The sequence below is a fragment of the Anolis carolinensis genome, chromosome 2, assembly GCF_035594765.1.
Source record: "Anolis carolinensis isolate JA03-04 chromosome 2, rAnoCar3.1.pri, whole genome shotgun sequence".
NCBI classification, from domain to species: domain Eukaryota; kingdom Metazoa; phylum Chordata; class Lepidosauria; order Squamata; family Dactyloidae; genus Anolis; species Anolis carolinensis.
This window is the reverse complement of record NC_085842.1, coordinates 80251209-80266009: the sequence shown is the minus strand read 5'-3', so window position 1 is coordinate 80266009 and position 14801 is coordinate 80251209. Positions and strand designations below refer to the sequence as shown.

Below are 14801 nucleotides of genomic sequence, written 5' to 3'. Positions count from 1 at the left end.
TTTGTACCAGTTTTCTTTTAAGTCATATGCATAGGTATATAGGTATGATTCCATTCCCCCCCGCCCCCCATTATTCAAATTTTATTATGTGGCCTATATTTCCCACTTGCTCTACTCTGTTTCTGTGGCCCATTCTAACAACTTTTTGGAAATTTTTGTGATGACTTTCTTTTTCATTAACATTATTTTATCTCAAAAAGAGCCAGGAGGAACATTCTGATAGTAAGAACTGTTCAGCAGTGGAGCTCTCTGCCTCAGAGTGTGGTGGAAGCTCCTTCCTTGAAAGCTTTTAAACAGAGGCTGGATGGCCATCTGTCAGGGGTACTCTGAATGTGCTTTTTCCTGCACGGCAGGGGGTTGGACTAGATGGTCCATGCGGTTTCTTCCAACTCTGATTCTATTATTCTAAGAAAAGGAAATAAGTGTTCCCATGACACTTACCTTATCATATTTAAACAGGCTTTCAAGAAATTTCCCTGGATCCTGAAGAAGGCCTTTGCCAGGTTCCCAATAATCATCTATTTTGGAGCCTGGCTTTTCTCCTGCCACTTTCTTAGGTTTAACTCCTTTCATTATGCAGACTGCTTCAATAACCATTTTAACACCAAGCGGAGGACGTTGCATGGCTCGTACCTAATTGAAAATATGGCAAAAATAAGAAGTCCTATAGATCAGATTACTGTTCTATCTGGCATAGAGAATTCTGTTCTGGTGGCAATATTAAGACATGAAATTAAACAAAATTAAAACATCAGCTGTGCATAGAATTTGGAATATGTTCTTTAATACAATATCACATTAGCCACATTTGCCAGAATGAAAACAGAGCGATATCAGTGATGTTGTGGATTATGATGTTGCATTTATATACCATAGAAACATGACAGTTTACAAATAATGAGAGGAAAGGTTCCTGCCCCAAGGGGCCTATATTCTAGAGAAAAAAATACAAGGAGTGGAACCTAAAGCAGTGATAACAGAAAAAGAACATCCAGTTATTTCATAGATACGTGCAGTTTGCTTACTTTAAGCTTGCTGACAAAAAGTGCAAGCATTGAGACAGAAAAGAGGTGGCACCAGGAAAGTTTCTGGGAAGTTCCATAAACATAGAAAGAAAAAAATGGTGGAGAATTTTTGCATAACCCCTCTTTGAAGCTCTCAGGGAGGAGCAGAGCAGGCCAGGGAGTATGAGGGTATAAAAGCAGAGAGGGGAGAGAAAAAGAGAGAGAAAGGGAGGGAGGAAGAATCAGAACATAATGGGTTGTAAAGGTGAGAAATCTCCGTTGTACACAGATCAGTGCTGGAATTTCAGGAACAGTATCACTTTGATCCATAAGGCAACTGCTTAAAGACCTTTTCTCTGTTTCATGGGATGGGAATCTGTAGCTACCTGAATGTGACTGTCTCTGAAAGCATACTTCCTTAGATTTGATTCAGACATGCATAAAGTGTCAGAGATAAAAGAAGACAATTCTTCCTGTATCTTTTAGATAAATAGGACAGAGAATTTCAGAACATAAAACTTCTCCCACAAAAACCTTTGATCGAAAAAAGACCTACAGTACTTCTATTCAACCATTCAATCTATAAAAGCCCATCCCATGCCAAAAGGTGGTTTAATACATATGGCTCAGAATCCCAAGAATGTTGGTTTGGAATATCATGGGACCTCCCTGCTAATAAATAAAGTTAAAATTCCAATGTTGGGAAACATTAGATTACAATATAATATATGCAGAGAGCTGACAGATCTTCTTGCACCCAACACTCACAATAAATGGATTACCAGTTTTTCAGTTGGGCTTTGTTGCTATAACTTTAACTTTGTTACCAAGAAAATTAGCAATTGATAACATTTAACCCCAACTGATTGGGGTCTCCAACTGATTTCCACAGATCTACCACAACAGCACTGCATGCCAGATGTCCCACCCCTTATCAGCTTACTACTATCTTGTCCTGTATTTCTCAAACTGTGCTCCACAGAACCTTTGAGGCTCCAAGAAGCACAGTCGGGGCTCCGCAGGGGCCACATCTCCCCCCGCCCCCCGCTCCGCCTTGCCTAGGAAGCACTGGTTTTCAGGCAAGAGGGTGATACGATAATGAGGCACCAAGGGTCTTGGTTGGGGTTCTTTCCCGCCCTATTTCCAACACCTTTTGATGTGCCAATGACTCGGTTTGAGTCCACACACACAGGGACAGGTCATACATAGACTGCTTTTATCTGAGAAATGTATGTTCTTACTTACTTACTTACTTACTGTATTTATATATCACTTCTTTCATCCCTAGGAGGACTCAAAGCGGTTTCCAAAATAAGCATATGATCTTGTGGTAATAAAAATAACAACAACACTTTTTATTTCTTATCTGTATCTCCCAATGGCTCAAGGCAGGGTACAACATATGAACATAAAAACATACAATAAAATGCTTGCTTCCTTCTGAAGCAGAGCAACCCTGGGGTCACAAGAACACTGTCGAAGTCTCCAGGCACCGGAGGGGCCTTGTGAGGGAAACCCTGCAATAGGCCTGCCTTAGGGTTGCCATCTTCAGAAACAGTGTAAAAGGCACACAACGTCACATGCAAAATACATAGTAGGGGTGGCAAAAGTTTGGCTCAAAGGCTCCATGTAATTTCCAAAAAGCCTGCAAGGCTTCCCTGCCACCGCTTTTTATGTGTTTTTGCTGCAAGGCATAAACAGGTTGGGATAGGTAGGCCCTGGGATTGCTCCTATTATTATTATTATTATTATTATTATTATTATTATTATTATTATTATTATTATTATTATTATTATTATTGCTACTACTACTATTTCAAAGGCTAGTGGTCCTCTGTTGGGGGTGACTGGATTTATGCTTTTACTGCATGGCAGAAACAAGTTGGACTGGGTGGTCCCTGGGGTTGCTCCTATTATTATTATTATTTTATTTCATGAAACAGCAAACAAGATCAATATGCTGGATTTCGTATCACAAAATCACAAGTTGAACAATTCCCAAGCGTTTAGGACTGTGTGATGTATTTTCAGATGATGCGAGCAGATCCTAGTAGGGTGGCCTTTTGCAGTTGGCAGATCGTAATTTTGTCAATGTCTATTGTTTCCAAATGCCGGCTGAGATCTTTCGGCACGGCACCTAATGTGCCCATCACCACCGGGACCACCTGCACTGGTTTCTGCCAGAGTCTTTGAAGTTCAATCTTGAGGTCCTGATAGCGGCTGAGTTTTTTCTGTTGTTTTTCATCAATACGACTGTCACCTGGGATGGCAACATCAATGATCCAAACCTTTTTCTTTTCCACAACGGTGATGTCTGGTGTGTTGTGTTCCAGAACTTTGTCAGTCTGGATTTGGAAGTCCCACAGTAACTTTGCGTGCTCATTTTCCAATACTTTTGCAAGTGTGTGATCCCACCAGTTCTTTACTGCATCATCATCATCATCATCATCATTATTATTATTATTATTATTATTATTATTATTATTATTATTAGAAACACAACAAGATGAGTCCACAGCAGACACTCTGCTGGCTGTTGAATTGGATCACACGTCGGACACTTCCCAAGTGTCTAGGACTGTGTGATGTATTGGCAAATAATGTGAGTAGATCCCAGTAAGATGGCCTTCTGCAGCTGGCAGATGGTAATTTTGTCAGCGCCGATTGTGTTTAAGTGCAGGCCAAGGTCTTTAGGAACTATACCCAGTGTGCCGATCACCACTGGGACCACCCTGACTGGCTTGTGCCAGAGTCTTTGCAGTTCAATCCTTAAATCCTCATATCGTGTCAGCTTTTCCAGTTGTTTCTCCTCAATCCTGCCATCACCTGGGATTGCGACATCGACAATCCATACTTTGTCTTTTAACACGATTGTGAGGTCAGGAGTATTCTTCTCCAAAACCCTGCCTGTCTGAATTTGGAAGTCTCAGAGTAGCTTGATATGCTCATTCTCTGTAACTTTTTCCAGCTTGTGATCCCACCAGTTCTTTGTTGCAAGCAGATGGTATTTGTGGCACAAGTTCCAATGAATCATCTAAGCAACGGTGTTATGCCTCTGCTTGTAGTCTGTCTGTGCGATCTTCCTGCAGCAGCTGAGGATGTGATCTATTGTTTCATCTGCTTCCTTGCAAAGTCTACATTTGGGATCTGTCGTCAACCTTTCAATTTTGGCTTTGATGGCACTGGTTCTAATGGCTTGTTCTTGGGCTGCGAGAATCAGGCCCTCTGTCTCCTTTTTCAAAGTTCCATTTGTGAGCCACAGCCATGTTTTTTCTTTGTCAATTTGGCTCTTGATTTTTCCTAGGAACTGTCCATGGAGAGCCTTCTTTCGCCAATTTTCTCTTCTGCTCTGGATTGTGTTTTTATGGTGTTCACTCTTTGCCTATTATTATTATTATTATTATTATTATTATTATTATTATTATTATTATTATTATTATTATTATTATTATTGCAAAGGCTGGATGGACATCTGTTGGTGGTACTTTGACTACTTTTCTTGCATGGCAGAAGGGGGTTGAACTGGATGCCCCCTACGGTCTTCCACTTTAAAAAAAAAGTTTATGTTGATTAAAATAGTTCTTCATTTTAAGTATTGTATAGTTCTTTCTTTCTTTTTTTGCACTACAAACAAGATATGTGCAGTGTGCATAGGAATTTGTTCATGTTTTTTTCAGTTAGTTCATATAAACATTCTTCATCTATCTGCCACTGGCCTGGCTCATCCTGTCAAATTTTAAAATGCAATGTGGCCCCTGTGTCCAAAAGTTTCTTGGGGCTCCACGATAAACCTTTCCTTCAAAAAGGGCTCTGCAGCTTTAAAGGTTTGAGAAACAAGTGGTTTCCTGAACTTCTGATGAAAGGCAGCTGGTAGTGCTCTACAAGTTCATACAAAGTTCCTGAAAAATTACAGTTTCTATGTTTGAAAGGAGAAAGATATTCTAAACTCTGTTGTTAAAGTAAGTTGCAAAGGTAAGAAGTAAAGGTTATGGGTAAAAAATAAAAATGGCAACAGACTTGCTTGTGTTCTTGCTACTTATTATTGTGGTATGTTAGTGTAAACTAATAAGCAAACTAAGTTATCTTATTCCTAGGATTGATCCAATGTGGTCATAGAGTGCTGGTGAAAAACTGATAAGATATCATGTTTCCTCAGTAATACTACAGATAAATAAAATGCATACTCTTCTATTCTAATACACATTTTTTCTACTTCTATCAGGGTAAGCAAAGCCAGCATGTTTGCCAGGAGACATTCCAGAGCTTTTCTTCTTGATACATGTAACAGAGGAACTCAGTTTGTGGAGATCCTGAAAATGGTCTATCCCAAGGCAGACTGCCTTCACGAGGACGACTTTGACTGGCTCATTGAATGTCCCGAAACAGAGCAATTTCTTGAGTGGTTTTGCAACACAGTGGGGGAGGAGAACCTATTGAACTGCATTGAACTAGAAAGCTATGAGAAACTGGTTGCTTCTGGAAAGCCTATCCTGGAGGGCGAAGCATTGGGAGAGGCATTGAAAACCTGTTCCCAATACTTTGAGGTAAAAGATGTCCTGCAGAGCAATGAAGCACCCTCTCTTGAAGCTCTTGAACAAGAAATGCAGGCACTGAAGAATCAATGCACCTGTCACATAAAGCGACACAATAAGCTTCAGGTTCGTGCAGCCAGCTTGAAGCAGGGGGTCTTTTGTTCAACAGAGAAGATAGAGAAAAGCAAGAGAGAGCTGAAAAAGGCACACCTGAAGCTGGAGATTGTGAATTTTCAGAGCAATGACATTCTCAGTCAGTTCTGTAAGACAGCAAGGGAGCTAGCTCAGTGTCAAACAGTCCTTGGGAATGAGCAAATGAGAACATCCATGGCTACAGCAGATCTGAGTCATTATCTGAAGTCAGAAGAAACAACCACAAAGGCATTATCAGGATACTTTTCAAAGGTTATGCCAAGTATGCATAATATAGAGGCTGATAAAACTATTCTAGAAAGAAATTGGCAGGGAAGCACTTGGGAAGAGCTAATATCAGACATTACAGTAAGGCTAGCTCAGGAAGGACTCCTGGGAAACAAGAGCACTGTCAGTGACAAAGACTCAGAAGAACACAAAAGAGTCACAGCTGTGGTAAAAAGCTATGAACTCTACAAAGAACAGCTAGCTGAAAAAGAGGAACCAAAGTTTACTCAGAAAGCCCTGTCGGAAGAAATGGACATGCCCAAAACAGAAGATTCCAGAACTTGGGGCCAAGCTGCTCTGAATGATTGTCAAGGAGGGCTAAAACATGCAGAAGCTGATGAAACAGAGTATCTTAAAGAAAACAAGCTGGAAGCCTCTGAAGAACTGGGGCGCATGAAGTCAGGTTACATGTGGAGCAAGATGGAAGTAGTCATGCTCTCTGCAAAACTTAAAGGAATATCATCCTCTTTGCAATGGGCAGTGAAAACCCTGAAGATTTTTAAAGAGAAAAAGGTAAGTCACTAGCCTTTAGTAAACAACACTTACAGAAGAGTCTCCCAAAGACAAAATGCATTTTGTGACTGTTGCTATAGGGATAATAAAGAGCTCTAATGATAGGGTTGTTGTGTGTTTTCTGGGCTGTATGGCCATGTTCCAGAAGTATTGTCTCCTGACATTTCACCCACATCAATGGCAGGCATCCTCAGAGGTTGTGAAGTATATGGGAAAACTAAGAAAGGAATATAAACCTTCCTTTCTTATACCTCACAACCTCTGAGGATGCCTGCCATAGATGTGGGCGAAACATCAGGATAGAATACTTCTGGAACATGGCCATACAGCCTGGAAAACACACAACAACCCTGTGATTCTGACCATGAAACAACACAGCTCTAATGATGCTTAAGTGTACAGAAAATAGGTTGTCGTTCATCTGCTTTCTGGCAGGCCTGCAATTTCCTTTTGCTACTTTTCACTTGGACTGAATGTGACAGTATTGAGAAATTAGCTGTTATTTTGGCTCAGCAAACCCTTCTTATCTCTGCAAGTCAAGGCTGGATCCTGTCTTCCCATGAATTTCAGAACAGCCAAACTGTTCAGTCCATACTATCCTTGTACATCAAAGGTGAGGAACTTCCCACAATTTGGGAACCAATATTTAATCCCTAGGATTTTCTGTGCACCTTGGAATTCCCCCTTAGAGCCAGTTCTGGATTCACCTTCTAGCTTTTATGGCTGAGAGATCTTCTGCATTGTTTTTGGCATATAAACAACACTCCTAATAGGCTCCAGATAAGGAAAATCAGTTGGGAGATTTTTTTTAAGAGGTGCACCAATGGGATGCTGAAAGCTTTGGGAATGAAATCAGAGTCACAGAATCATAGAATTGGAAGAGACCACAAGGACCACCTAGTCCAATCCCCCTCCAGTTTCCTGAAACTGATTCAAAAGCCAGACTTTCTGATGCAGTGGTTCTCAACCTGGGGTACCCAGATGTTTTTGGTCTTCAACTCCCAGAAATCATAACAGCTTGTAAACTGGCTGGGATTTCTGGGAATTGTAGACCAAAAACATCTGGGGACCCCAGGTTGAGAACGACTGTTCTGATGGCTTTAGCAAACCACATTTTTACAAGCTTCTATAAAAAGGTGTAAGAGAGAATAGTTTTATAATTGCTAACAAAACTGATATAAAAAAATTGCCCTTTCCTGTCAAAAACAAATTTAATATCCTTGTCTTTTATAGATGAAGGAAGAGAAGGGAGAACTGTGTCTTCGCATAGACAGATGCCAGGAACAGCTGTACACCCTTCAAACTGAAGTAGATCAAGCAAAGACACAACAGCTTGTACCTTTGCTTCGGGGCAGTGCACATCTTTGCTTGCCTATATTAAGTGGGGAACTTGACTTGGAAGCCAACAGATTGGGGTATCTTGAGTTAATGCAAGAGGAAACTGCTGACCAAATGTTGGGCCAGCTGAGTCATTTGGAGCTGCTGAAACTCCTGCTAATGCTGGAGAAAAAGAATATGCAACAAATGGGGTCTCTGATGGAGGAGATGTCAACTACCTTGAATGAACGACTATCAAAGTTACAGGATTGGCAATCCTGTATTGAGGATTCAAGATTCTCCATTAAGCAATGCCCACAAACTCTGATGGACCTCAATGATTTCACCACCTTACGGTAAAGTCTGGCTGAAGTATAGCAAGTTTTTGAGTCTTTAGAAAACAAGGAATACTTCCAAGGCTTAAGAAAGTGATAGAGTTTAAAAAGGGAAAATAAGATGATAGAGTACTAAAGCCAAATAAAGAATATCTTAGAGAAGGGAGAATCTGTTAGTATCTTCCTTTCTAACACTAGTATGCAGTACAATTGAATCGAACTGGGAGAAATTCTTGAGCTGAAAATGTAAATATTTGGCATTACTAATCAGGAATTCCAACTAATCATAGCTAATACCAACAACTAATCTGCAAGAATTTTCTTATAATAAAATCAAGACAGAGTTTAAATCCCCTCACAAGGAGAAAATTGGGGGGGAGGGAATATTATTACACCCATAACTTACCATAACCCATCACTTACAGAAGTCTGATTTTATCTCCCAATCATAAAAAAGATTAAATATCTTAATCTAAATATCTGTCAGAAAGATAAATTATGATAAAGATATCTTTCACTGATTGGGAGGGCCTCACTACAAAACAATAACTTGTTAAACACGTTAAGTAGAATACGAAATTGCATTCTGGGATGGCAAGAGGAACAATCCACCACAACTGGGTTTATCCCTGTATGCCAACCAGACCAGGCTGGAGTTAATGTTCTTTTTCTGTTTTGTCCATTAAAAATCCTATGAATAACTATGCCTAAAAATGTTAATTTTTTTTAGATTGCTCCTCCTGACATCCCACAAATATTCATTGTAAGTAAGCTTCTTATTCTCAGGCTGGCAGGAAAGAGAAATCCACCATGACTGGGATTTACTCAAATTCTCAATTCTGGGTGGAAATTTTAACCTATGAAATATATATATATATATATATATATATATATATATATATATATATATATATATATATGTATGTATGTATGTTTAATGAAAGCTGTTGGTTCCTTCCACTCTGATGAATCACATATATCCTATAATGATTTTGACACAAAATATATGTACATATATGGAAACTGATTTTACTGAGTGCAGCTACATATTTCTTAGACGAGGCTTATTTTCATAATCATGACAGTGGAATATACATGCCTTAATCAACCTGGCTATAAGATCCTTGAGGTTCTCTGACTTGATGTCTTTGGATTAAATAAAACAAATAAAGCCTCAGTATGTTGAAACTGAAGAGTGTTCTTCAAACACACAAAAAAATCCAGTATGTGCCATCTCCACTCCACAGATGGCTTGGTCTAGGACAGCTATTTGTCAAATAAATTGTTTCAGTAATTCTTTTATAATACACATTTCGTAAAAAAAGTAAGCTCTAATATTAATATCAACCTGTCTTCCTCAAGTTTACATAAGTTTGGATTTACTGATAAAGCTGCCAATTCTGAAACTTGACTCATTGAAATAATAGGATCAAATCTTTGTGTTAACTCCTTCTTTATGCCATTGTAGTATCAATTACTCCTACAATGTATCCCTGCAACTCAAATGCTCTTCTTTTAAACCACACACAGCCAGATTCAACCAGTTCAGATTTGGGTGATACACTGGGCCTGAGGTGAATAAGTTTGATCTTTTGGGTAATTTAATTGGATCACTGACCAACATCTGTAGTGGAAACCAAGGATACCTGGGCCAACGAAGTGCTATTAATACTACATATGCTCTCTCCTGCTAAATTTTAAGAAGCACCTTTTGTATTATTTGAATGAGTGGTAATGCATAATGGCAACCTTTTGGCCAGTTCTCTGCTAAGGCCTCATATTCCTCTGCATTTTTGCTTCCATCTATTTTTTTTTTAAAAAAACCCTTATTTGCCTAGAGTTTTGGCAGATACAAATAAATCTGTTTCAAATGGTCCTAACTAAATGTTCAAATGCTGGAACACTTCTGTATGTGGTGGCCATTCTTCTGGGTGTAACTTGTTTCTGCTTAGTGTACGCAAATGTCCAATTTTCCTTTTTAAAAAAAATGGCAGAAATTGAATGGAGGTTGTTTTTTGTTCACTGGAATAATTTGTTTGACTCTGTTATCAATGAGATCTAGTGAAGGCCCTATTAGTTTGACATGTACACACTGACTGACATGCTGACCAACTGTACTTCAACATGATTGATGTCTTTTCACCAGTGGAACAAAACTAAACTCTGCTAACTGCACTGCCTTTAGTTCCAGAAAATGTATATTATTGCTTTTGTCTGATGTATTTCAAAACTCACTGAGTTGTCATTTGGTTACAGTCGATGCCCCAACTAATCAGGCTCATATCAGTTGTAATTTGCATTTCATTCCAAATAGTTAAAGGAACCTCTTTGTCTAAGTTCTTATTTATTAATTACATCTCAATTCTTTTCTCAGGTGAACGTATGATCATAGAATAAATGTCCCTGTTTCTCATTGTTGTCTGAATCCAAACCAGGAGTCCCTTAAGACCTCTTGAATGATATCTCCCCACAGGATACTAATTCTATTGTTGAAATCATTAGCCTTATATTATCCTGGCTAGTATCAAATGTGTTGAACCCGTGGAGATTGCCTGTACTATTTTCTGTTCAATTTGGCTTTTTTCCTCATAGTCAAACAGCGTACTTCAGTATCTATCTGTGGTCCCAGGTAAGTTAATAAAGTAGGTGACTGCAGATGACTTTTTTTTTGAAATCCACAATTTTCTAAGATTTGAATTGTTATCTCTAATCTGTTAGTAGCTAGCTATTTTGCCCTAAGTTATCGGCAGTAAGGTATTTGATGTTGGCTTTGTTTGCTGCACTCTTTTGCTCTGTCTATAATTTGAATACAGCTCCTAAAAACTTTTAAAATGAAAATTGGCTGTCTGGTGGAAAGTAGCTCCTCATTCTTGCCTTAGTCCCTCACTGTCATCTTTACAAGTATAAGTATTCTCATGGATATATCTTGTATACAGTGTCCATTTGCATATCTCTTATAACTCAAATGTATTTTAATCTCTTCCTTAGGTTATGGAAGATGTTGGATAAGCCCAGCCAAAAGTACGAACTCTTCCGTGCTTATGAGACTTTAGCAAGTCAAGGCTCACAGCTGTGGCAGGAACTAAGGATGCTCCAAGTGCAGTTGGCAACTCCACACACTCAGCTTCCTAAACTGGAATCTGAAAACAAAATCCTGTATTGCCTAATGTATGGTGACGCCAAGCAGCTAATGCTTCGTGCACAGGTATACAGGGTTCTTTACCACCCTGGGGGTAATTTTCTTACCATATTGCCCCTCTATAGATGCACACATATTTATTCTCTACAAAAACAAGTGCACACTATAATTCTTTGCTTCATTATATCATTATATTTTATATCCTTTGGACTCTTGATCAAGGACAGTTAATGTCCTTCCTGTACATTTTCCAAAGGATAAATCTGGAGAAATGTATTTGTTTTTTATCCTTTTTGCAGTACTAATAAGTTTACCTCTTTTCCTTACAGGAACTCTCAGAACCTTTGGAGCAGCTCAGCACCACACATGCCAAGCTCTACCAAATGCTGCTGGATACCCAGAGTGACTTGAAGAGTAAACGCAAATCCCTGCAGAGTCACTTTCAGAAGACAATGCACAGCCTCTACGTGCACTTCTTCAATAACCCAGACTACCTAAAGGATCTGGTAGAAGATGTTGAGAAGAAGGCAGTGGTATCTTCATACATATAGGTACCGTTTGTACCAGAAAAAAGATAGTAGTTGGGTAGAAAATAAGTATGGCAACTTGCTCCAAGGACACAACTTGCTACAAGGACACCCATGTTATCTTAATTTGAACGGTATGGAAAAGCTTTTTCACATTTTCTTAACAGTATAAGCTTTCACCTACTAGTTTCTGCAGATGATATTTTTTCTTTTAGGTCATTTGAGCCTATGGGACATCCACTGTTAAAAGGATTAAAGAGGTGGCTTGACAGATAACACCCATTACCATAAAGCATATGCATAAAAATGCAGTTGCAGAAATATTTAACATATGCTGCTCTTCTTCTAAAGATACTAGGGAAAAGACTTTTAGATCAGTCTCTATCCAAGTTTGATTGCAGGGTGGAGGCAATGCTGGATGCATAGCCTGAGAAACAGTAGGTAGAATAAAAACTATAGTTGCCATTTCTAAGAATAGATATGACACATTTGTTTAAGATCTATCTTATGTACTTATTTTTTGTGTGTTTCAACTCAACATACAACTTGAAAAGCTATAATAAAAGAAAATAACAGATAGAAAGCATATTATGTTGTTAGTTGTCAAGGCAAGCAAATCACATTTTCATACCAAACAGGTAAAAGGTACCCAGAAATTGTAAGAAAGATCAGATTGTGATCCATGACAGTCAGCTTTCAGAATTCTGTAATGAGGGGGAGAGGCTCCAGCTAAACTGAACTGATTCATTGCTAATGATGGATTTCCTTCTCATATCCTAGCTTTATTTCTACTATGTATATAACGACAGATCAAAAATAGAAACATACTTTTGAATGTAGCCATGCATATTTTAAGATAGCATGTTGCTGGCACTGGACAAAATGGACAAATTACTTCTTGGTGGAATAGACATTGGTGCACATGAGGATAGGCAACAACCAAATGTGTTATCTCCACGTAGATAGCAAATATGTGCAACTAAAGCGTCACAAATCTCCACATATTCTGTCTAACACTATTTCAGAGCTTAAAATCAGCCTGAAATTATGAAAACTAGTTAACTACCAGTCCACTCTGAAAGTTCTTACTCCTTGAGCAGGATACACTAAACTCCTGTAGCCAGTGGTACCTCGAAGTACGCTGATGATATCTCCATAATTTGGATTCATTGAAATACACACTCAAGGAATTCTACTGAATTTCAACATCTTCCACTCCATGATCAATCTCAACTGGGAACTAACAACAAAACAAGTACACTTTCTGGAAATCACTATACAACTACACAATTGACATCTAAGGACTCTATTATGTCAAAACCAATTGTCTGTTACCAGGGGCGGCCCTAGGTAATTTTGTTTTGTAAGCGAACCTAGTGGCCACGCCCCCCCCAAAAATTGCGCCCTCCACCCCCAAGGCCCCACACATACCTCATTCAGCGGCAGCGGCGGCTTCGGTGGCAGCAGCAGCGGCTGCGGTGGTGGGGAGGACCATCACCGGCCTCCCATATTCGCCGAGGAGGGAGGCGATGGTCCCCGCCACCTCCCTCCTTGGCGAACGCGGAAGGCCTATCTGAGGCATAGTCTCGTGAGTCTCGCGAGACCTCGTGAGAATAGCTAGGCCCCAGATAGGCCTTCCCCGTTCGCTGAGGGTTGAGGCGGCGGCGGGGACCATTGCCTCTCGGTGAAGGCTTCAACTTTCGCCGAGGAGGGAGGTGATGGTCCCACCACAGCCTCTGCCCTCAGCGAACGGGGAAGGCCTACTGTGGCCTAGCTATTCTCGCAAGGTCTCGCGAGGACTCACGAGACCTCGCGAGAATAGCTAGGCCCCAGATAGGTCTTCCGCGTTACCTTGAGGAGGGAGGTGGTGGCGGCGGCGGGGACCATCGCCTCCCTCCTCGGCGAAGGCCTCATCTGAGGCCTAGCACTTCACCGAGGAGGGAGGCGATGGTCCCCGCCACGGCCTCCCTCCTCGGTAAATTTACACAGGGGGACTGTCGAGGCCTCAACTGCGCCCCCCTTGACGTGCGCCCGACGCGGCCACTTCAACGGCCTCCACGTTGGACTGGGCCTGTCTGTTACACATACTTACATGCCTCCAGTTTCCATCCTGAACACACTACCAAATCCAGTTTGCAGTCAAATCCTCTGATACAATTACATCAACTCAAACACATAGGACAGGGATAGCAAGGTCAGAAAATTACAATAAGCATTCCTCAAGATACAGGACATACCATATGAAGTTTTTAAAAACCTACACAAGGCAATACTTGTACTGATGAATCTACTGCAATCTGCAGAACAGACTAAAGACAGAAAATGACAGAACCATACTAGCTGTCACATACAGCTACTTATTGAGTCTAATCAGACAGTTTATCAATGTTCTACAAACTATTCTGGGCAATAATGCTGTCCTCTCAAAGGTTCTTGGTGGCAGACCTTTACCTGCGTACAGACAGTCTCCCAATCTCAAACTATAACTTAACTACAAGAGGACACAATATGGATGAGATATTGGTAAAAATTCTTGCCATAACCCTTGATGCTAATTCTGCCTACTCATCTACTTAGGAAATATCATCACAGAACTTAATCACATCATTCACAATATCAGAAATACTTTCACTTGCTCATTCTCTACTGTGATATGTATCATCCTCAGAAAGGAGGATGATATGTGTGTGTGTGTGTGGGGGGGTGAGTTGGGGTCCAACTGAAGAAAAAAATGAACTCCTGCGGTCAGGTTAGAGGTGGCTGGATAACCCAAACATAGTAGATTGCTCCTTGTGTCATCCTGAGAATGCTGTTACTTACTAACACTGCTATAAACCCAACAATAATTTAAGGCAGTAAAAGAACTGATGAAGATTAATAAAACTTACAATCTGATAACAACTCATATATGGAATAGGAAGATGAGAATGTTTGGGTCAACTAGTTGGTGTTTCTTGTTCATGTTGCCTTGAAAAGTGTAGACTATACAGGTAAAATATTGTCTATCACCCCCT

At 40.0% G+C, this 14801-nt stretch overlaps 2 protein-coding genes across 5 annotated transcripts in view; one reads left to right on the top strand and one right to left on the bottom strand.

Annotated features, from left to right (window-relative positions):
- dnah1 (dynein axonemal heavy chain 1) overlaps window positions 1-14801 on the bottom strand; it is a 205563-nt gene that overhangs the window by 45327 nt on the left and 145435 nt on the right. For all 3 annotated transcript variants that reach the window (XM_062970059.1, XM_062970057.1, XM_062970058.1), the window contains exon 56: window positions 442-633. In XM_062970059.1, coding sequence (XP_062826129.1) covers window positions 442-633 — 192 coding nt within the window. The remainder of the gene's footprint in view (window positions 1-441; window positions 634-14801) is intronic.
- On the top strand, window positions 4621-13208 carry LOC103280683 (HAUS augmin-like complex subunit 3). Of its 2 annotated transcripts, none has more exons than XM_008120487.3 (5): window positions 4621-4963; window positions 5227-6469; window positions 7703-8142; window positions 11110-11326; window positions 11590-13208. In XM_008120487.3, exons 2-5 carry the CDS (start codon window positions 5243-5245, stop codon window positions 11809-11811), a joined length of 2106 nt encoding a protein of 701 aa, XP_008118694.2. In that variant the 5' UTR covers window positions 4621-4963; window positions 5227-5242; the 3' UTR covers window positions 11812-13208. The 2 variants fall into 2 exon arrangements, with proteins under 2 accessions (XP_008118694.2, XP_008118693.2); XM_008120486.3 differs by having other exon boundaries at window positions 4832-4976.

Bases quoted from the DNA above. Each gene is read 5' to 3' on its own strand.
- LOC103280683 (XM_008120487.3), top strand. From the start codon at position 5,243: ATGTTTGCCAGGAGACATTCCAGAGCTTTTCTTCTTGATACATGTAAC. The intron at 6,470-7,702 runs GTAAGTCACTAG...TGTCTTTTATAG, and splicing joins AGATTTTTAAAGAGAAAAAG to ATGAAGGAAGAGAAGGGAGA. The intron at 11,327-11,589 runs GTATACAGGGTT...TTTTCCTTACAG, and splicing joins AGCTAATGCTTCGTGCACAG to GAACTCTCAGAACCTTTGGA.